Here is a 20,612-nt window from a genome sequence, read left to right on the forward strand (position 1 = left end):
TTATAAAAGGGGCCGCCTCACTCCATTCAGGGAGCAGGAGTTGGGTGGAAGAGGACGGAGCTTGCAAGAGAGGAGTGGAGGTGGCAGTGAAGTAAAGGAGAAGAGAAGTGAAAAGGACTGAGCCTTGTGAGTTCATTGTGGCTATGTGTTGAAGAAAAAATGTGTGTTGTGGACATCTGGCTGTCTCATTGTCTGTCTGTGTCTGGGCATCGTTTACAAGACGCATACCCAAAAAGCCTTGAGAACATGCATACACGTTCACTAAACCTCGGTGTCTAGTTGTATACACACATACCTACTCAACATACAGGAATTTACACCTACTCACACAAGCACAACACACACACACACACACATACTGTCAACACACTCGGACATGTGCATCCCACACTTGTATGCATGTATGTTACACTTACAGGTGCATTCACTGGCACCATGACATGCAATCATACCACACACACACACACACCTCAGTGTCTCCAAGTATGGAGACCACCTGCATCTCCATGAAAACAAAACTAATCAGGCAAACACTAGAAAAAAGCCTCTCTTCAGACATGGGTGGTCAGAAATCAGCATTTGCCATTTTTTAAATGGAACGTCTCACCAGTTGTATTCCATCTTCTAGATGTTATTAATACACATATCCTTCCAATGGACATGCACACTCTCTATAGGTGTTCACATTGCATTTTTCACCCCTGCCCTTCAGGTTGGTTGGACTCTTCACCAAAGTTCTGATGTAAGTTGCATGATTTTACCACCTAATTTACGTGCAGGCACATCCATTTGGAAACTTGTGTGCTTGTTTTCTTTTTTTTTCTTTCTAATTTTAATCTTTTCTTGTTATTGCATTGGCAACTCATGTTCACTTCTCCTGCTGGAGCTGTGCGTTGTCTCTGCATAATGAGTCCGCGACGCCTCAGGGACTCGGTGCAAACCTTCGAAGATGCTGTGTAAACGACATGTTTGAACATTGCAGAAATTGTCTCCCAGGCCTCTTTTGAATGCAGCCTCATCAGACATGACAGTTGCTCAAATGATTTTCATTCATCACCTTGCAGGACACAAGGTGAGCTCATACCACATGAGAAACTTACATGCTAATTTCTGAAGTGCAGCAGTGGCACCAGTCTGAGCTCACTGCTGTCTGCTGAGGTCACTCCACTCACGTCAGGAAGGCACATGGGACACCGGGAACTGGACTGTGGTTTTTAATTAGATGGGGAATGTACCATCCGTCAAAAAAGGGTAAATATTAGACACAAAAGCTTGAAGAGTACTCGCTCATATAGTATTTTCAGTTACTCAACATTAGAGCAATTAATACACAGCCAATCACACCCTTGACGTCTATGTAGGAAGGTTTAGATACACACATGTGACTGCCCTCTTATTAAACAGGCTTTATAAAGATATGTTTCTTACAGTTAATATTTCATACACAGCAAAAAAAAAAAAAACAAAACATCAAAAATGTGTGCGTCTTTGACAGGAGAGTTGGGTACATGGAGAATTATATTAAACACAGATAATACCCACGAACATCAAAGATACTGATTACAGTGAACACCTCTCTGATATTGGGATCCTACAAAAACTGAGTGTAAGCACCACTTAATGAGAAAGGCTGAACAAGGAAGACACTTCTAGAGTGAATGTTAGGGAGATCTCTAGAACCTAAACCAAAGTAGAGGATAGTCTACAGTATATATCCAAAGAATAAGGTATACAGTAAGTGAAGGGAAAAGGAACAGTGAACAGTTAGTAGTAAGGATCAACAGACTGCACACAGTAAGGACAGAGAGAGATATCAGAGGGCCTAGAGTAGGTAGAGATGGGCAGAAAGAGGGCCGAGAAAGAGTAGACCAAGCAAGGCCAAAGGTGAGTAGTTATAAAAGAGGAGGATCTAGAATAGCTGCACAGAGGAGTGTCTGCTATGCACGGCAGGAATTGCAAGCAATGAGCAAACAAGAATGAGTAGACTGAGACAAAACAGAACCCAGAGCTGGCAGCTTTGATTAGGAGAGTGTTCATAATAAGAAGACAGAGATAGGCCAAGAATGAATAGAGAGCAGAGGATGTATTAGAGTTGCGTGATTAGAAGAGGGTGTGCAGTATAGGGAAGGGTCTAGAAATGCCAAATGTTGAGCCAAACACAGTAGGCAGTATACACAAGAGTCTATACACATGAGTAGATGATTTATAATGAGCAGACAGAGGAGGATCTAGGGTTGCAAATGATGAGTAGATGTTCTACAGTGAGCAGAACGAGAAGGAGACGGGTTTAGACTTGTTACAAGGGAGTGTAGAATCAACAGAATGAGCCAAAAGAGGGCACAGCGATTGATGATGATGAGTGGATGGGGTCTGCAGGGAGTGGATCAAGAAATATGAGGTTCCACAATTAGAAGGTGAAGGAGGTTCTAAAGACTTAGTGATGAGTTAAAGAGCATTCACAATGAATATTCAGTGAAGGGATTAGAATGAGTAGACCGAGGAGAGTCCAGAGTTATAAAAGAGTGTCTAGTGAATAGACAAGAGATAAGGAGGACCCAAAGCTGTCCATTTTAAGACTGAGATAGCCAACGGGGGGAGACAGAGACTGAAGAGGGTCTAGAGTCGGTACTGAATAACTGAGGTGGCTTTATAATGAGTGTACAGAAGAGAGTCTAGAATTACAAATGATCAGCAGTAGGAGTAGGCACAAATGCAGAAAGTTGGTAATAATAAAGAAAAGTGGGTCTAGGATCAGGACAAACAGCCAAAGGAGACTTTAAAGTGGGACATGAGAGTCCAGAGTGCAGGGACAAAGAAAGATCAAACTCTATAATCAGAAGACAGAGTGTGGAGATGGTGGTGTTGAGCAGATGAAGGCTCATAATGAGCACACAGCAGTAGATGAGAGTCTTGTATTGGTAGTCATGAATACAGCATGTATTGAGTGGATAGAGATGGAAGGAGGTGTAGAGTTGGTACTAGTGAACAGTTAATGGTCCACAGTTAACCAACAGAGTGACTACAGTGAGAAGAGTAGTATCTGTCAGCTGAGTCTAGAGTAAGCAAGGAGAGCCAGGACAGAGGAAGGTCTAAAGGAAGTAGGCCAAGGAGAAAATGTAACACGTAGAGCAGATAGCCGGATCTTGAATGATTAAGAAAGTTCCTAGAGGAAGCAGCGGAGGTGTCAGAATGTGCACAGAGACGTGACAGCAGGTAAAGGACCTTTTGTTAGAGCCCAGGAGTAGGCAGTGATACATGTCACACACTGGTGTGCTACACACTGCACTGTAACTGCTGCTTTGAAGCAATTGCCAGATTACATAAAGTGAAGACAAATGATAAAAAGTTGAGAAGCATTCACATCTCTTTTGCCCCTCTAGTCACTGTTCTATTTTGAATACTTAACAGCCACCCCTTGCCATTCATCTCCAGGATGACTAGGACCTGCACTACGTGTTAGCAGATTGTCCCCACTTCTCTTTCTACTCCTCCATGCACAAGCTGGCAGCCCAGAGCAAAAGTTACAGCCATATCAAAATAGAGAAACAGACAAAGCGAACGTTACAATCATCTAAATCCAGCATAATGTGACACTATATCAGAGGCTGCTGGAAAGGAGCAGGCTGAGAGCCAATGCCCTGAGCTGGAATGATGTGTGCCACAAGACGTGGTACATTATATGGTAAAATTTCACTGTCCACCAACTTTGCTGCATAAGTTTGGCTTTACTGAAGAGGGTCATGCTGTCAACTGTAACTCAAACACACTACTAGGTTTCTTTCAGTTAAACAAAGAAAAGAGTTTATTTCTGGAGCAATAAAAAAGTTTCACAAGTATGGGGCTGCCAGCTGGCCACATAAGGACACCACACTATGCAGGTGTTGTTAACTTCTGCTCAGTTGTCATAGTGCCTTGAAGATGGCACCTGGAATGTATTGCTGCCAACAAAGATTTAAACTGCATGGGGCAAAAGTGCTGTCCAAACTGATGGAAAAGCCTGCCAATCAGCTTCCTTCTACCTTCAGTGACGAGGACACTTAATTGGCCAGTGTCTTCCAGCTTCCAGGCACTGTGGAAACTGAGCAAGATTAACACCCTCCCATCTCCTGAGAACTGAACACTCGATGGCTACTGGCTTCTATGGCAGTTTGAACTGAGACAGTTGAGTGTTTTCCCATCTGCTGAGGTGGGTACTGATGTGCAAGTAGCTTCTAACTTAGTGACTTGGTACACCGACCTCTCATTTCCTGACAGAAGTATTGCAGCACTTTGCATTGTGACAGATGAACTGAGCAAGCAACGAGGCATGCTGGACCGCCATGACCCACTTTCATGCAGCCAGCTGGCAGCCCTACACAAGTCAAGCACAAGGGAACAAAAACGCACCTCATTTCATTACAAGTATGTTACTTGGCATAGGATGAAATATGAGCTCCCTTCTGCATATTTACAAGAAATGTGCCTGCATGTCTCCGATTTGGCTGTCAAAAGAAATCGGAGCCATTACATACAGCAGCCATCTGACCAGAAAGCCAGTGGAAGCAGCAGACGGAAAACAATTTCACCAACACTGATCATGCCTTTGTACAAACGCTCGTTCATCTCAAATACAAAACAGCAACGACAAGGAACTGAGAAACTTTGGCAGACAATTAGCAAGCCTCTGCGTGTACTGCCATGGCCCTCAGTGGGCCTCCTTATTTGGACCTCTGACTTCGTGATCCACTGAGCCCGCCGGTAGCCAAGGGGATACAGAGCGAGAAGTGGTCTGCTTGGCCATGCTGTAGTGACTAATGACTGTGTAGAAGCGGCTTCGAGAGCTGGAGTCCTGCGCAGAGTAGTAGGCTTCCAGGGAGGCTGGGATGCAACGCTTGTGCTAGATAGGGAGACAAGAAAGGAGAGCCCGTGGTTAGTCTTGTGGCACCCTTGACACAAAAACTCAACCTTCCCCAGCATGACTATGGATTGGCCAGCACCCATGCTGACTGCACCAAAGCAAAGTCAACAGCTACGATTTTACATTTCTATTCCTTCATTTAGCAGATGTTTTAATCCAAAATGACTGACATCATTTAGGATTGAGCACTAGGTTACAAATGTGCTAGACTTTATAAGTAAGCAACCATTAAACTAATTTAAGGATATGACTAGTCAACCTTACCTTAACTACAAAAAGAACCGCACATCAAAACCATTAGCCATTAGTGAGGTATTTACAAGACAGCAAAGTTTTCAAATACTTCTAAAATATACTGAGGGAGTCAGCTGTTCTGGTGAATCTGGGCAGCTCACTCCACCAGCAAGGGGCTACACAATGAAAGAGTCAATTGAAATATGATTCAGCGCAGAGGTGGCATCACCAGACACCGTTCATCAGTAGACATGAGTGGGCGGGAAGGAGTATAGGATCTAATGAGAGCCTCCAAATAAGGAGGTGCTGAACCACAGACTGCTTTGTAAGCAAGCACGCTACAGAGAGCCAGTGGACTCATCTGAGAAGGGGGGAGTGACGTGCACCCATTTCAGCTGCATGAAAATTAAAAGTGCTGCTGCAGTTTGGAGCATCTGCAGGGCTTGATAGAACATGCTGGCACCCTTGCTAAGTAAGGAGTTGCAGTAGTCATAGCGTCCAATACCCAGCACCTAGTGAGAGGTGGAGATGCATACTGTCACGTATGGGCTGATCTTGCAGATATAGACTGCCACAATATGATCAGTGAAAGTTAGCTAGTCATCAATTATCAACCCCAATATTAGATGTCACATCAGCATACAGCAGTTATTCATTGGTGCCAAGCCTCTCAGAATTAATTCTTGGAGTTACACTAAAAGTTCTTATTAGGATAAGAATTTGTCCAATCTCAGAGTAGGGCAAAAGAAGAATTTATGAAGCGTCCCACTCCTACTCCCAGTTGAGAGTAGGAGCTCATGTTTGAAAATGAATGACATTATAGTTTTACAGCACCCTGAGCCTCAAAGTGTTGCACATGATGATGCTTTATAGTTTCCTTGCAAATGAAGATGACGCTTTGTAGTTTTCTGATACTAATGATAAGGCTTCGACACAAAGAAGAAGAAGAAGGAAGCCATAATAAGGTAGGATGTTGTATTAACCTGCACGTAACTGTTGCCACTTGGAAACAACATCAAGAACAACACTGTAATGAGCACCAAGATTAAAAAACGGTGATACACACCGAATGTAAGTAAAGCCCGATGATGGGCACGTTTATTTAACTATGAACAATCCACAGCCATACTCTTAGAGGAATTATCCTTCTGCTGTTATGGCCATGGAAAACCCAAAACAGTTCAAATTTAAAGTTAAACAAACAGTTAAAATGAAAGTAGCCATGAAGTTCACTCCTCCAATGTTCCTGGTTGTCTTCCACTGTGCCGTGCAGTGCCTCTCTCTGGGATCCTCCTCTTGTCTTCGGCCGGCGAGGCTCCATTAATCCAGTGCCCCAGGAGTCTCTACATGCTTTCTCGAACCTTCTCCAGCTTGTAAAGTGTAACGAGAATGTTCGAGGGCTTTGTGAGAACGCAGAGCTCACTGTACGTGTGAGTCATTTCACTGTCAATCACCCATCCTGCCCCACCGATCTTCAGGGTAAGTGGCTGACTACTACAACAGTTTTTATGCATGACTACATGTGTGTTGATGCTGCTTGTGATTCACATATGCATTCTCATCCATATTTAGGGCAATGATCTTCAAGTGCGTACGGTCAATCACACTAACAACACCAGGAAACCCAGCGATTTACATCAATGCAGCTTGCTTTAACATTACCTCACATGGAGTGGTGGAGAAATGTATAAATCTGCATATTAACTCACGTGTTGTAAGGGTGTTCAAAGTTTGGTGCAAAGTTTGAGAATTGGTTAGTTGTGACATACCCACATCAGCACTTTTGCAAAAACTGTATTTCACACACAGCGTTACCAACTTATTCATTTTGGCAAACAGCACATGGGTTCTCCACCTAGATGGAGCTATCATGTAGGCCTCTTTTGTTCACAATACAGCACAACTCTTTCTCTTCTTTTTCTTTTTCTCCACCTTCAATCTCTCTTTCACATAGTGTGGAGGGCTCTCATTTAACTCCAGACTCAGGAGTACTTCTGATGCTTAATCTGTTGCCCCCAGGAAACACTTTCGGGTCAGGCAAGACCACCCCAGTCCTTGTAACGTCAGTATCCAAGACGTGTTCCTGGCATCCCCAACAGAACCCAACAGGGGAGGCCCATGGAACCACAACTGTCATGCTGCCCTCCAGGTGTCCATACTGGGGCTTGCCAGATGGGATGCAGGCACCCAGTGAATGGGGGACGCTCTGCCCATAGCAGGAGGTTGACCACTGTGCTGACCTCCCAGGTTCCTGAGTCCATCCCAGGTGCCACTCAGTGGTTGTTTTAAGGACGCCACTACCGATGTGGCCGCTGCAACATTCTTCCACCTCCACGTCCTGGCATGGAAAGGAGAGATCTCTCCCTCTCTGGCTTTCTGTTATTAAGGTCCCCTGGCCAGGTATGGGGGATCATGTGTCCATACCAGCTGGAAAACCAGTTTGTCCGTCACAAGGCCTACATGTTCTCTGAACTTTTTCTAGTGTTGCTGGTCTTGTGATGAGAAGGCCAAAGCATGTAAACATGTTACAGATGTGCCATTACAACTCTTTCCATATTGTAGACAATCTGCATGGGGACATACCTGCCACACATCTTGAAAGAATACATTTTATCGTAATGTTTCAAAAAGCCTTTTGCCTACTACTGTCACAGTCTTACTCACTGTTATATGACAGGGGCGACAGGAGCCCCCTCCACCCCATGCCCCCATATTGACAGATGAAAACAAAATGCAGATAGAAGGACAAAGACAAAATCTGTGGCTCTTTTTAAAATAAAAATGACTTTACAATGTCTTTCTCATTAAAACATATGGGGTGTGTATTGTGCACATCAATGACCCCCACACCACAGACCCCAGCTCAGGTCAGAGTCTCAGTAGTTTTTGTAGTTCAGACTCTTTGCAGGCCCAGAATGTCAGATAAAAGGAGTAGAATGAAGGGGGATTTTAAAACCAAAACGGGCATGTTGGTCTGTCAGAATAATAACACTACTGGACCACTGTGATGAATAGGCCTGCTACAAATTACAAATTAATAAGAATGGTGCTATACAAAGATATTACCGTTTCTTCTTCTCTGTGCTACAGCTACTAAAATTTTGCATATAATAAGTAATTGCTACATTTCTGTAGCTCTGAAAGAATTGCCCTGGGTTCACCCCGATTTCTGTCTTCTTTCATCAAAATTACAATAAAAAGATTACTTTTGAATTTTTCAGGAACTCAGGCCTGCAGCTGCATAAAAGCACCAGCATTTCCCGAGGGTTTCCCTTGGTTCCATTTTGTTCACAGCCAGACATTTCACACCTGTTATTACCGAAAAATGAAGCTTCTTTTTTGTTTTTCTTGGGCACCATTTGCTGCCAGGTCCAGATTCCCACTAAATCCACCGCTCACTTCTGCTTATGAAGCTACCACATACAAAACGATACTTATTTCACATGTTTTTTATTTTCCTGTCTCAGACTGGTAATGCTTAGACATCCAGCTATCATCTGGACCTACAGCTTTGTCTACAGGGTTGCAGGAAGGCCTAGCAGCAAAGTAAAGCCTAACACTGGTGGGGACAAAACATAAAAAGTAGCAATCTGAGTTCAAGTTTCACTTTTGGAACTGTATTATGAGACTCCTAATGCCCTTACGGCCATGTGAAGGTGTCAGCAGGATTTCTTATTCTCACCCTTAATCTCTTCCATCATTTGCTTCATTTCATCTGTTGCCCACCTTTGCCTTTAGCTGGTTATTTATACCTAAGGGCTCAGTAAGCAAATGCTACGTAAAGCAATCAAGCACATTTGGGTGACAAAGGGTCTACATGGAGACAGATAGAGCACTTCACAATTATTATGTGTAGAATAATCTTAAAAATAGTAGTAACACTTGGACACATCAAGGTGTATGGGCAGGGAGTCTTAAGCTAGAGCCCTTCATATAGTGCCTTACACTGATACAGCCATGGAAGTGTTGTCTAATTGAGTCCCTGGCAAACAGATACAAATAAGTGAAATACTGTAATCACCTCCCAATGTAGTTTCATCCTGAAGACCCTTAACCATCACAAAGTAACCAAAAAACAAAGACACAGTCACATCCATTGTCTTTGACCATTAAATGGGCTTCCTGTTCTTTTCAGAATTTACAATTTAATCCTCTCTGAAATCAAATTCTAACTTGCTGAAGAAGACTCTGTTGGACTTCTGTTCTGTTTATTCTAAAACCATTATGTTTGTCAAGCCACCTCTGTTGCAATTCCTACACTTACCTTGTACACAAATCCATCTGGGCAGCTGTGGTCGTAAGTGAAGGATTTGTAGATGACCAGGAAAACTATGCAGGCCAGGAAGGCCAGGGCCAGGAAGATGAGTATGGTCACCTGTTAGGAAGAAGAGGACAGATGTGAGTTTGGTCATTGTATGAAAGCTCACTCGGCTTCTTAGTACCTGCTCTACAGAACCATTTGCCTGTGTCTCCTCTTCAGACTTCTAGGTGCCCTTCTTTCAAACCCATGCTGAAGGCTCTCCACTTCACTACATAATTAAGAAGCTTACATTCATTTCCTTGGTCTCTGATCCATTGTTTTCTGCTCCTCTCTCATCCCTGCCTGCCTCTACCCTTTCTCTTTTGATGTTAGTAAACCATTTTTAATTTATATTACATAACGTTAAACCTGCTTATTCCAGTTTAGGTCTGTGGTGGGCTGAAGTCAATGCAGGAAGCTTTAGGCAGAACACAACAATGGAATGGTTAGATGGTCTATCACATGACTCATTCCTGCAGACAACTTTCACATAAGGTCTACAGTATATATAATTACCGATTAAACTAATCTGCATGTGTTTGGCTATAGGTGAGTGGGGGTCTGGCAGTGCTCACCCAATGAAAATTTTGACATTTAGTTAACCCTCTATACATATTCAAATAGTCTCCCCAGTGGGCACCCAAGTAATGATGTCACTGGCCATAGGGGATCTGGAAGGAAAGACAAACTACCAAGAGGAAGAGGAAGAGCTTGACATGGACATTGACTGGGAGCAGAATCCAAACCCTGGACGGTGCATCTGCTTTTCATACTGAGAGGTACGTCATACCAGACAAGCAGATCTGTACCACTGCAGCATGGACCTTGGCTGATGAGATGGCCTTTCTGCTTTGCCTGCAATCTCAGTCACTTCCTTCTCTGTGTTCATACATGGCTTGATTCCTTTGAATTGTGCTATTAATGACAGGTTTGTGAAAAGTGTGATATCCATGAAACAATTCATGCATCCATTTTTAGAATCTACTTATTCCAAGACAGGCTTTGGGGAGCTGAATTCTATTCTGGCAACATTATGAGGGCAATGTGGTATGCAGAGAAGGCACTGGACCCCATGGCTGAAAGTTCAGTCCTCACCTCTGAATCCCAATCCTATCTGGGCTCCAATTGTAAAATGTAAATGTGAAGACGTTTTAGTATAGCTTTGTATTTGGAAAGCATATTGGGATGGTGTTGATCATACTATATATAGTGCCAATAAAAAGTGTTCACCCCTTTGGAAGTGTTTACATTATATTATTGGGAAAGATTTTGGGGTTTTTTTCACAACCCATTTGAGAATTCGTGGCTGGGCCTGGAAAAGTTTGTTCATTCCTGATCTCCATGCAGCCTGAAAGACCTTGAGCAGCTTTGTAAAGACAAATTGCGGAAAAATAGCAGAGTCCAGATGTCCATCCATCCATCCATCATCCTCTTCCGCTTATCCAAGATCGGGTTGCGGGGGCAGCAGCTTGAGCAGAGATGCCCAGACTTCCCTCTTCCCGGCCACTTCTTCCAGCTCTTCCGGGAGAATCCCGAGGCGTTTCCAGGCTAGCCGGGAGACATAATCCCTCCAGCCTGTCCTGGGTCTTCCCCGGGGCCTCCTCCCGGTTAGACGTGCCCAAAACGCCTCACCAGGGATGTGTCCAGGAGGCATCCTGATCAGATGCCCGAGCCACCTCATCTGACTCCTCTCGATGCGGAGGAGCAGCGGCTCTACTCTGAGCCCCTCCCGGATGACTGAGCTTCTCACCCTGTCCTTAAGGGAAAGCCCAGACACCCTAGGAAGGAAACTCATTTCAGCCGCTTGTATTCATGATCTCGTTCTTTCAGTCACTACTCATAGCTCATGACCACAGGTGAGGGTAGGAACGTAGATCGACTGGTAAACTGAGAGCTTTGCCTTACGGCTCAGCTCCTTTTTAACCACGACAGATCGATGCAGAGCCTGCATCACTGCGGACGCTGCACCAATCTGCCTGATGATCTCACACTCCATTCTTCCCTCACTCGTGAACAAGACCCCAAAATACTTGAACTCCTCCACTTGGGGCAGGATCTCGCTCCCAACCCTGAGAGGGCACTCCACCCTTTTCTGGCTGAGGACCATGGTCTCGGATTTGGAGGTGCCGATTCCTATCCCAGCCGCTTCACACTCAGCTGTGAACCAATCCAGAGAGAGCTGAAGATCACGGCCTGATGAAGCACACAGGACAACATCATCTGCAAAAAGCAGTGAACCAATCCTGAATCCACCAAACCGGACCCCCTCAATGCCCTGGCTGCGCCTAGAAATTCTGCCCATAAAAGTTATGAACAGAATCGGTGACAAAGGGCAGCCTTGGCGGAGACCAACTCTCACTGGAAACGGGTTTGATTTACTGCTGGCAATGCGGACCAAGCTCTGACACTGGTTGTACAGGGACCAAACAGCCCTTATTAGGGGGTCCGGTACCCCATACTCCCGGAGCACCCCCCACAGGATTCCCCGAGGGACACGGTCGAATGCCTTTTCCAAGTCCACAAAACACATGTAGACTGGTTGGGCAAACTTCCATGTACCCTCCAGGACCCTGCTAAGGGTGTAGAGCTGGTCCACTGTTCCACAACCAGGACGAAAACCACACTGTTCCTCCTGAGTCCGAGGTTCGACTATCTGACGGACCCTCCTCTCTAGGACCCCCGAATAGACTGTTCCAGGGAGGCTGAGGAGTGTGATCCCTCTGTAGTTGGAACACACCCTTCGGACCCCCTTCTAAAAGAGGGGGACCACCACCCCGGTCTGCCAATCCAGAGGCACTGTCCCTGATGTCCATGCGATGTTGCAGAGGTGTGTCAACCAAGACAGTCCTACAACATCCAGAGCCTTGAGGAACTCCAGGCGTATCTCATCCACCCCCGGAGCCCTTCCTCCAAGGAGTTTTTTGACCACCTCGGTGACTTCAGTCCCAGTCCCTCCTCGAACTGCCACCTTATTGTGGTGGAGGGGTTTGAGTGTCCCAATGATCCTAGGAGCTCTGTTGTCCGGGGCTTTATGCCCCTGGTAGGGCCACCCAAGGCAAACTGGTCCTAGGTGAGGGATCAGACAAACAGCGGTTCAAAGAAACCTCCCTTGAAGAATAAAAAAATTGGACTGCGTTTTCCCTCGCCTGGATGCGGGTCACCGGGGCCCCCCTCTGGAGCCAGGCCTGGAGGTGGGGCTCGATGGCGAGCGCCTGGTGGCTGGGCCTGCACCCATGAGGCTCGGCCGGGCACAGCCCGAAGAGGTAGCGTGGGTCCCCCTTCCCATGGGCTCACCACCTATGGAAGGGGCCAAGGAGGTCGGGTGCAGTGTGAGTTGGGTGGTGGCTGAAGGTGGGAACCTTGGCAGTCCAATCCTCGGTTACAGAAGCTGGCTCTTGGGACGTGGAATGTCACCTCTCTGAAGGGGAAGGAGCCTGAGCTTGTGCGTGATTTTGAGAGGTTCCGGATAGATATAGTCGGGCTCACCTCGACGCACAGCTTGGACTCTGGAACCAATCTCCTTGAGAGGGGCTGGACTCTCTACCACTCTGGAGTTGCCCCCGGTGAGAGGTGCCGAGTGGGTGTGGGCATACTTATTGTCCCCCGACTTGGAGCCTGTTCATTGGGGTTTACCCCGGTGGACGAGAGGGTAGCCTCCCTCCGCCTTCGGGTGGGGGGATGGGTCCTAACTGTTGTTTGTGCGTATGCGCCGAACAGCAGTTCGGAGTACCCACCCTTTTTGAAGTCCCTGGAGGGGGTGCTAAAGGGCATACCTTCTGGGGACTCCCTCGTTCTGCTGGGAGACTTCAATGCTCATGTGGGCAATGACAGTGAGACCTGGAAGGGCGTGATTGGGAGGAATGGCCCCCCCCCCGATCTGAACCCGAGCGGTGTTTTGTTATTGGACTTCTGTGCTCATCACAGATTGTCCATAACGAACACCATGTTCAAGCATAGGGGTGTTCATATGTGCACTTGGCACCAGGACACCCTAGGCCTCAGTTCGATGATCAACTTTGTGGTCATGTTGTCGGACTTGCAGCCACATGTTTTGGACACTCGGGTGAAGAGAGGGGCGGAACTGTCAACTGAGCACCACCTGGTGGTGAGTAGGCTTCGATGGTGGGAGAGGATGCCGGTCAGGCCTGGTAGGCCCAAACGTATTGTGAGGGTCTGCTGGGAACGTCTGGCAGAGTCCCCAGAAGTAGCTTCAACTTCCACCTCCCGCAGAACTTCGACCACGTTCCGAGGGAGGTGGGTGACATTGAGTCCGAATGGGCCATGTTCCTTGCCTCTATTGTTGAGGCGGATGACCAGAGCTGTGGCTGTAAGGTGTTTGGTGCCTGTCGTGGCGGCAATCCCCGAACCCATTGGTGGACATCGGCGGTGAGGAATGCCGTCAAGCTGAAGAAGGAGTCCTACAGGACCCTTTTGTCCTGTGGGACTCTGGAGGCAGTTAATAGGCCAAGTGGAATGCAGCTTCGGTGGTTGCTGAGGCAAAAACTTGAGGCATGGGAGGAGTTTGGGGAGGCCATGGAGAACGACTTTCGGACGGCTTCGAGGAGATTCTGGTCTACCATCCGGCATCTCAGGAGGGGGAAGCAGTGCAGTGTCAACACTGTATATGGTGGGGATGGTGCGCTGCTGACATCGACTCGGGACGCTGTGGGTTGGTGAGGGGAGTACTTTGAAGACCTCCTCAATCCCATTAACATGCCTTCCAATGAGGAAACAGAGCCTGGGGAGTCCAGATGTGTGTCTACTAAATACTGACTTGAAAAGTTGAAAACTTATGAGGGCAGTTATTTTGTGTTTTGTAAATAATTTAGATCACCATGCAGAGTCTTTTTCTGCTTAGTATTGTCCAAGGGGTGAATAATTTTTATAGGCACGGTATAATAAAGGGTGTTTGTCATGGATATAAAGAATCAAATAAATAAAAAGTATATTTCACAATCTCAATAAGGCAGTGCCCTCCACTTCACTCACTTGAATTCATGAGCTAATTTGGATTTCAGGAAAGTCACACATACAAGCCATGAAGATTCATTTCAAAGGCTTATTGGGACAGGGGCTGTATCACACTGTATAATAATTTAGATAAAGTGTGAGCAATGTGAGCAGTAGCCATCTTCAAGCTGGTACGAGAGAGAAAAATATAAATTCAAAGAATGACACTTTACATTTCTAACATTCTAATAAAAGCTGCTAGGAATCTCAAATGTCAAATGAACACCAGAATCCATGTGTCAGCCCGCAGAACACCTCAGCATGATAATCACTTCCTATGCCAGAGATTTTCCAGAGCTTTGTTGAACCCAGGGTTGCTGCTATCTATTCTAGTTCAACCAAGGTTATTGCCCTAGCTCATTTCTTGTATATTTATTTTTTTTGTTGTTCTTTATTCCCATCTTTTGTTATTTCTGTGTTTTGTTTCCCTTTATGCAAGCTCATCTTTTTCTTTGATTATGTTTTCTTTAATTATTTAGTTTTTAATATATTTTGCACTCTGCAAAAAAATGAAATTGAAGCCTTTTTCTAAGGTTTATTGATTCATCAAAAAATTTGCATTCAAGATTATTTCACTTATTTTAAGAAATCATGTTAAGCACAAAAAAATATATTTATATCTATACCCTTAGCAGGGTCCTGGAGGGTGCATGGGAGTTTGCCCAACCAGTCTACATGTGTTTTGTGGACTTGGAAAAGGCATTCGACTGTGTCCCTCGGGGAATCCTGTGGGGGGTACTCCGAGAGTATGGGGTACCGGCCCCCCTGATAAGGGCTGTTCGGTCCCTGTACGATCGGTGCCAGAGCTTGGTCCGCATTGCCGGCAGTAAGTCGAACCCGTTTCCAGTGAGAGTTGGACTCCGCCAGGGCTGCCCTTTGTCACCGATTCTGTTCATAACTTTTATGGACAGAATTTCTAGGCGCAGCCAGGGCGTTGAGGGGGTCCGGTTTGGTGGGCTCAGGATTGGGTCACTGCTTTTTGCAGATGATGTTGTCCTGTTTGCTTCATCAGGCCGTGATCTCCAGCTCTCTCTGGATCGGTTCGCAGCCGAGTGTGAAGCGGCTGGGATGAGAATCAGCACCTCCAAATCCGAGACCATGGTCCTCAGCCGGAAAAGGGTGGAGTGCCCTCTTAGGGTTGGTAGCGAGATCCTACCCCAAGTGGAGGAGTTCAAGTATCTCGGGGTCTTGTTCACGAGTGAGGGAAGAATGGAGCGTGAGATCGCCAGGCGGATCGGTGCGGCATCCGCAGTAATGCGGGGTCTACATCGGTCTGTCGTGGTGAAAAAGGAGCTGAGCCGCAAGGCAAAGCTCTCAATTTACCAGTCGATCTATGTTCCTACCCTCACCTATGGTCATGAGCTATGGGTAGTGACCAAAAGAACGAGATCGCAAATACAAGCGGCTGAAATGAGTTTCCTCCGCAGGGTGTCTGGGCTCTCCCTTAAAGATAGGGTGAGAAGCTCAGTCATCCGGGAGGGTCTCAGAGTAGAACCGCTGCTCCTCCGCATCGAGAGGAGTCAGATGAGGTGGCTTGGGCATCTGATCAGGATGCCTCCTGGACGCCTCCCTGGTGAGGTGTTCTGGGCACGTCTAACCTGGAGGAGGCCCCGGGGAAGACCCAGGACACGCTGGAGGGACTATGTCTCTCGACTGGCCTGGGAACGCCTTGGGATTCTCCCGGAAGAGCTAGAAGAAGTGGCCGGGAAGAGGGAAGTCTGGGCATCTCTGCTCAAGCTGCTGCCCCCGCGACCCGACCTCGGATAAGCGGGAGACAATGGATGGATGAATGGATGGATGTTAAGCACATTTTCAATGCCCCATTGGAAGATTTTATTTAGCTAAATTAAAGAAAAACAACTCCTTCTTCCAAGTGTTTTGTTTCTTTCTGCTTTTTTGCAGTGTGTTTCTGTGTCCTTTGATTTGTTCTTTTTTGTACCATGTGTTTTGTGGGTGGAACCCAAAGAGGCAGGGCCACTTCTGAAGGACCACCCACAGCCTTTGTAGTCTAAAGCTGACAGTGGATCCTTGAGTTGGCAGTATTGCCAGGTCTGCTGTTTACTCACCCCTTTGGGCTATTTGCAGGAAAAAACATGCTTTCGCACAGCACGCTATTTTGGGCTATTTTTCAACCCCCCATCCAATGAAGTTTTATCATGTTGTTCATTCATTTAGCACCCTTTCCCCTGCTATTTGCATTTATACATGTCCTTTACCGTTGTAAAATCTCTGAGGGAGGACCCCTCCCATGATGTGTGATGGTATATTCCAGGGGTCTTCAATAACGGTCCTGGAGGGCTGCCGGTTTTCCTTCTAACTAGCTTCCTACTTAGAAGACAGTCCGTGCTGATAATGAAACTTGGTATTTAACTATTTGGCTTGTTACTGCTTTCATTGTTCCAAAAGAAATTTTAATTGCACTGTAGAGTTTAATTCTCTGAGAACATTATCCATGTGTTTTATGCAATAGAACAGAATTAAACTTAACACTCCATCCAATCCCCCTCTCATTTATTTCTAAACATTTTTTAACACAGATACTTTGTGTGCATATGCACAGGTTTAAAAAGAAGCACGTTAGCTAGGGAGCTGCTGGTTTCCTGGTTATCTGCATTTCATTATTAAGTAATGTCTGGTTAAGAAAACAGGCAACAATTAAAACTTAAATGCAACTACTAAAAACTAAAATAGGCAGTTAAGGGTTCTGAATTGTAACAAGCAAGACGACCAACATTAAGCCCAAAAACATATTGCTACAGTAGTAAATAAATGGGTTCTAATGAAGATATTGGATGAAGTGAACACCTGTAGCCACTGTGGACCTCCAGGACTGTAATTGAGGACCTCTGATCTACAATGTAACTAAAATCTGTCTTTGATAAATGAAAGTGCAATAAAGGCATAGAGTTAATTACAAAGTGTCATTAACAACAAGGACTGGTGTTTTAATCTAGAAACTGGCTGGGATGAAAACTTGTAGCCACTGTGGCCCTCCAGGACAGCGATTGAGGACCCCTGGTATACCCATTCTATCACTCTATCATTCTATATCTCTGAGGGGTCTAAAACCACCTTTGAGCCTTAATGCTATGTACCTAACCCTCTCACTCTGACCCCGCTCCCCACCCCATGCTTTCCAGTGTGTCAGGCATTGGGATATTTTCTGGGGCAAATTTCTTCTTGGGCTATAAATTATTTAGGAACCTGGCAACCCTGTGATTCATTGAAAGAGCTGTTCTGGCTACTGCTGTGAGGAGTTTGTTAACCTGCTTATTTCATTTCAGGGTCACAAGAACCTGAAGCCGTTTCTGGAAGGCCTGGGTACAAGGCAGGAACCAACCCTGGATGAGATGCCAGTCCACTGTAGGGCACTCTCACGGACACACATACACACACCAGTGTCACTCATTCTGGGAGATATTAAGAGTCATCCGTAACATGTAAGTGTTGATAAAGTGGAGGAAACAGAGGGCTCAGACCAGTGGTGTCACTAGGGGGGTACAGAGGGGTGCACACTGCACCGAGTGAAACCATCAGAGGGGTGACACCCACTGTTTATAAAGATATATAAAGTTGTTGGTGAAACAATTGAGTGTCTGCAGGGTAAAATCAATGAAATGATTGAGCGTCCATGAGGTGGAATCACCAAGGGGGACTGCACCCAAACACCACCCCCTAAATGTTCGATGAAGCAATTGAGTGTCTGCACACCATTAATAGTAGAAATTACCGCACTGCATTAAATGGCCTGATGTCCAACTGCTGTATTATTCAAAGTATGAGGAGTTCTATTCATCAAGTCACCCAGGGACCTGTGGGGGTCTTAAGCAGGCCTTGGTTACTGCACTGGGACTGACACCAATTCTAGTGACTCCACAGGCTCCAACAGAACTAATTCAGACACTATGAGTCTACTCGACAAAGACAACAAATTCAAGTCCCAGGATTATTACCAACCACTGCACCACCGTGCCATATTTAATTATTTATAAATACCCCTAACGCTACGCACCATTATGAAGAAGGGGGCTGAACACACCCCAAAGAGACGCGGTTGCTCCTCCGATACCCCTCTTTAACGGTGATACAATGGGAAACAAATAACAGTTGTTTTTTTTTACCTCCTCTTTGCTCGATCAGCTGCTGACTTGCTCCTGCTCCTGTGCGGCATGATCTGCATTTCGTGCGGTGCTTTGAATGTTTTAAAGTCACTGCCTTGTCTCTCTTCTCCCCCAGACATCCTCAAACACTATGCGATCTTTTTTCGCAGTTCTGTTATTTAACCGAGTAATATTTTCTGCTTGTTTGCGCTAATGCGATCGTTACTCTCATTTTTTTGAGACTTTCGAATTTTCCTAATTCATTATCTCTATCCTGCTCTGCATGTGTATCACGGTACTTGCTTCCAAAGGTTGTAAGTATGACGTGACTTGCCCGTCTCGCGGGACTTGAAAGAGTCTCTCTGTCTCTCTTCAAAAGATCTCTCTTTAAAAGATCACGTTTTGTCGAAGGAAAAAAGTCTCGGCCAAGTTTTTTTTTTTATAATAGAGAGATTTATTTAATATAGTAACTGAAAGTACTGTACTATGTTCAGTGTTGCCATATGAACAACTGAATACAATGATACTGCAGGAGTATTAATTGCTTATTTTATAAAGGACCTGCTGGTTAGGTGGTCCTTTGATGGAGCATGTAGCATTGCATGGGAATAGAGTGACAGTTTCTGTGTGGATTCTGCTTGTTCTCCCCAGGCTTACGTTGGTTTCTGTTAGTTTAGCTCAATATTAACCTGGTTACAGCCAGGGACATCATAATCCCAAAGGAAGAGTCATTTTTGAAGGTCAATGCATTGATTTGCTCCGCAAGCTTTTTTCTGTACTAATCACAGGTCAAAGATAAACAGCCCTAAGGTAAAGACAGCACAGTTTCCAGGCACTCCATCCTCTACAGTTGTTCAAAAGTCACTTGACCCCCACCAAGATGACAGTCAGGCTCAGCAGCAGCCCTTACTGCCTTTTCTCACTATGAGCTTTTGTCATTCTAAACACACAGGCTGACACACTTCATAACAAGAAAGCATAAAACAGGCAGATACAAGGCAGTGCTTTTCGAATAGCTGTCATTTTCCTGCTTTCAAATGTTTCAGCTGACTGAGAAGATGTCATTTCTGAGGAGGGATGCTGAGGATTTATGGCAAAGTATGGCAGCCTGAAGATAATGAAGCCAACAAATAGCACGGCTTAGTGATCTCTTTTTAAAAAAGAAAAGATAAACATCTTACTTACTGCAGGGTGATGGCCCCTGTCCTCTGCAAACATATAGGCAGGCTCTTACTTCCATAGAAGGGACTTGTTTTGTTAGAAAGAACATTAAAAATTAACTCTGCTTTGCTCAAACACACACACACACACACCTGCCCACACAGACAATTCATCTTAACAAAAAGGCGCAGAGGCAATGACATGTAAAAGCCTGGAACAGTTGGCCTGGGATTGTGTAATTACAACCACATCCATCATTTTGATTCAGCTCGCCTGAAGTGTGCATTAGTATCAAAAACCTCCGTTACATTACATCCTGTATAACACAACTGACGATGAGGATATATAAAGCAGAAGACTTTAATGCTGGGCACAGTCCATTTCAGTCTGGCCTTTTCTCTCCGTGTTTATTATGATGTAGATGCATTTATTCAAATTTCAACAGTAACAACCAGCTTCATCTACATTACCTGGCTTACCCGTAGGAAACAATTAATTAATGATACACTTTATTTATGGTGAATACTAAAGCAAAACTGAAGGAGAAGACATTAAAATGAAAAGCTCAGATGGAAGCAAAAGGCCTGACGGTGAATGCTGTGAACAGACAAAAGAATCCCCGGAGTATCATGAACAGAGGAATGACGTATGCAGTAAAGGTTTTGGGATGAGCTCCCCTCGGTATGCGTGTCATGTTTCAGCCACGGTTTCCTCCCTGTTGGTATTTTTCCCTTTTCATTCTCATTTCAATTCTTTTTGAATTAATATTTTTCATGTGTTTTTGTTATGTAATTTTTCTTAATACTGTTTTGTTAAATATATATTCTTTTGCTATTTTCCATGTGTTTTATGGGAGGAACCCAAGAGGTGATGCCACCATGACATCACAGCTGAGGGATCACCTTTATAT

At 45.3% G+C, this 20,612-nt stretch overlaps 1 protein-coding gene across 1 annotated transcript in view; it reads right to left on the reverse strand.

Moving 5' to 3' along the window:
* Positions 1-3,774: 3,774 nt before the first annotated feature.
* The window catches only part of nsg2 (neuronal vesicle trafficking associated 2), a 56,001-nt gene continuing 39,163 nt past the window's right edge, over positions 3,775-20,612 (reverse strand). The window contains exons 4-5 of the mRNA XM_028812686.2: positions 9,396-9,506; positions 3,775-4,876 (exon numbers count right to left, since the gene is read on the reverse strand). Of these exons, the coding sequence (XP_028668519.1) occupies positions 4,685-4,876; positions 9,396-9,506 (303 nt within the window). The 3' untranslated portion in view covers positions 3,775-4,684. The remainder of the gene's footprint in view (positions 4,877-9,395; positions 9,507-20,612) is intronic.

This window comes from Erpetoichthys calabaricus, chromosome 11, assembly GCF_900747795.2.
Source record: "Erpetoichthys calabaricus chromosome 11, fErpCal1.3, whole genome shotgun sequence".
NCBI lineage: Eukaryota > Metazoa > Chordata > Cladistia > Polypteriformes > Polypteridae > Erpetoichthys > Erpetoichthys calabaricus.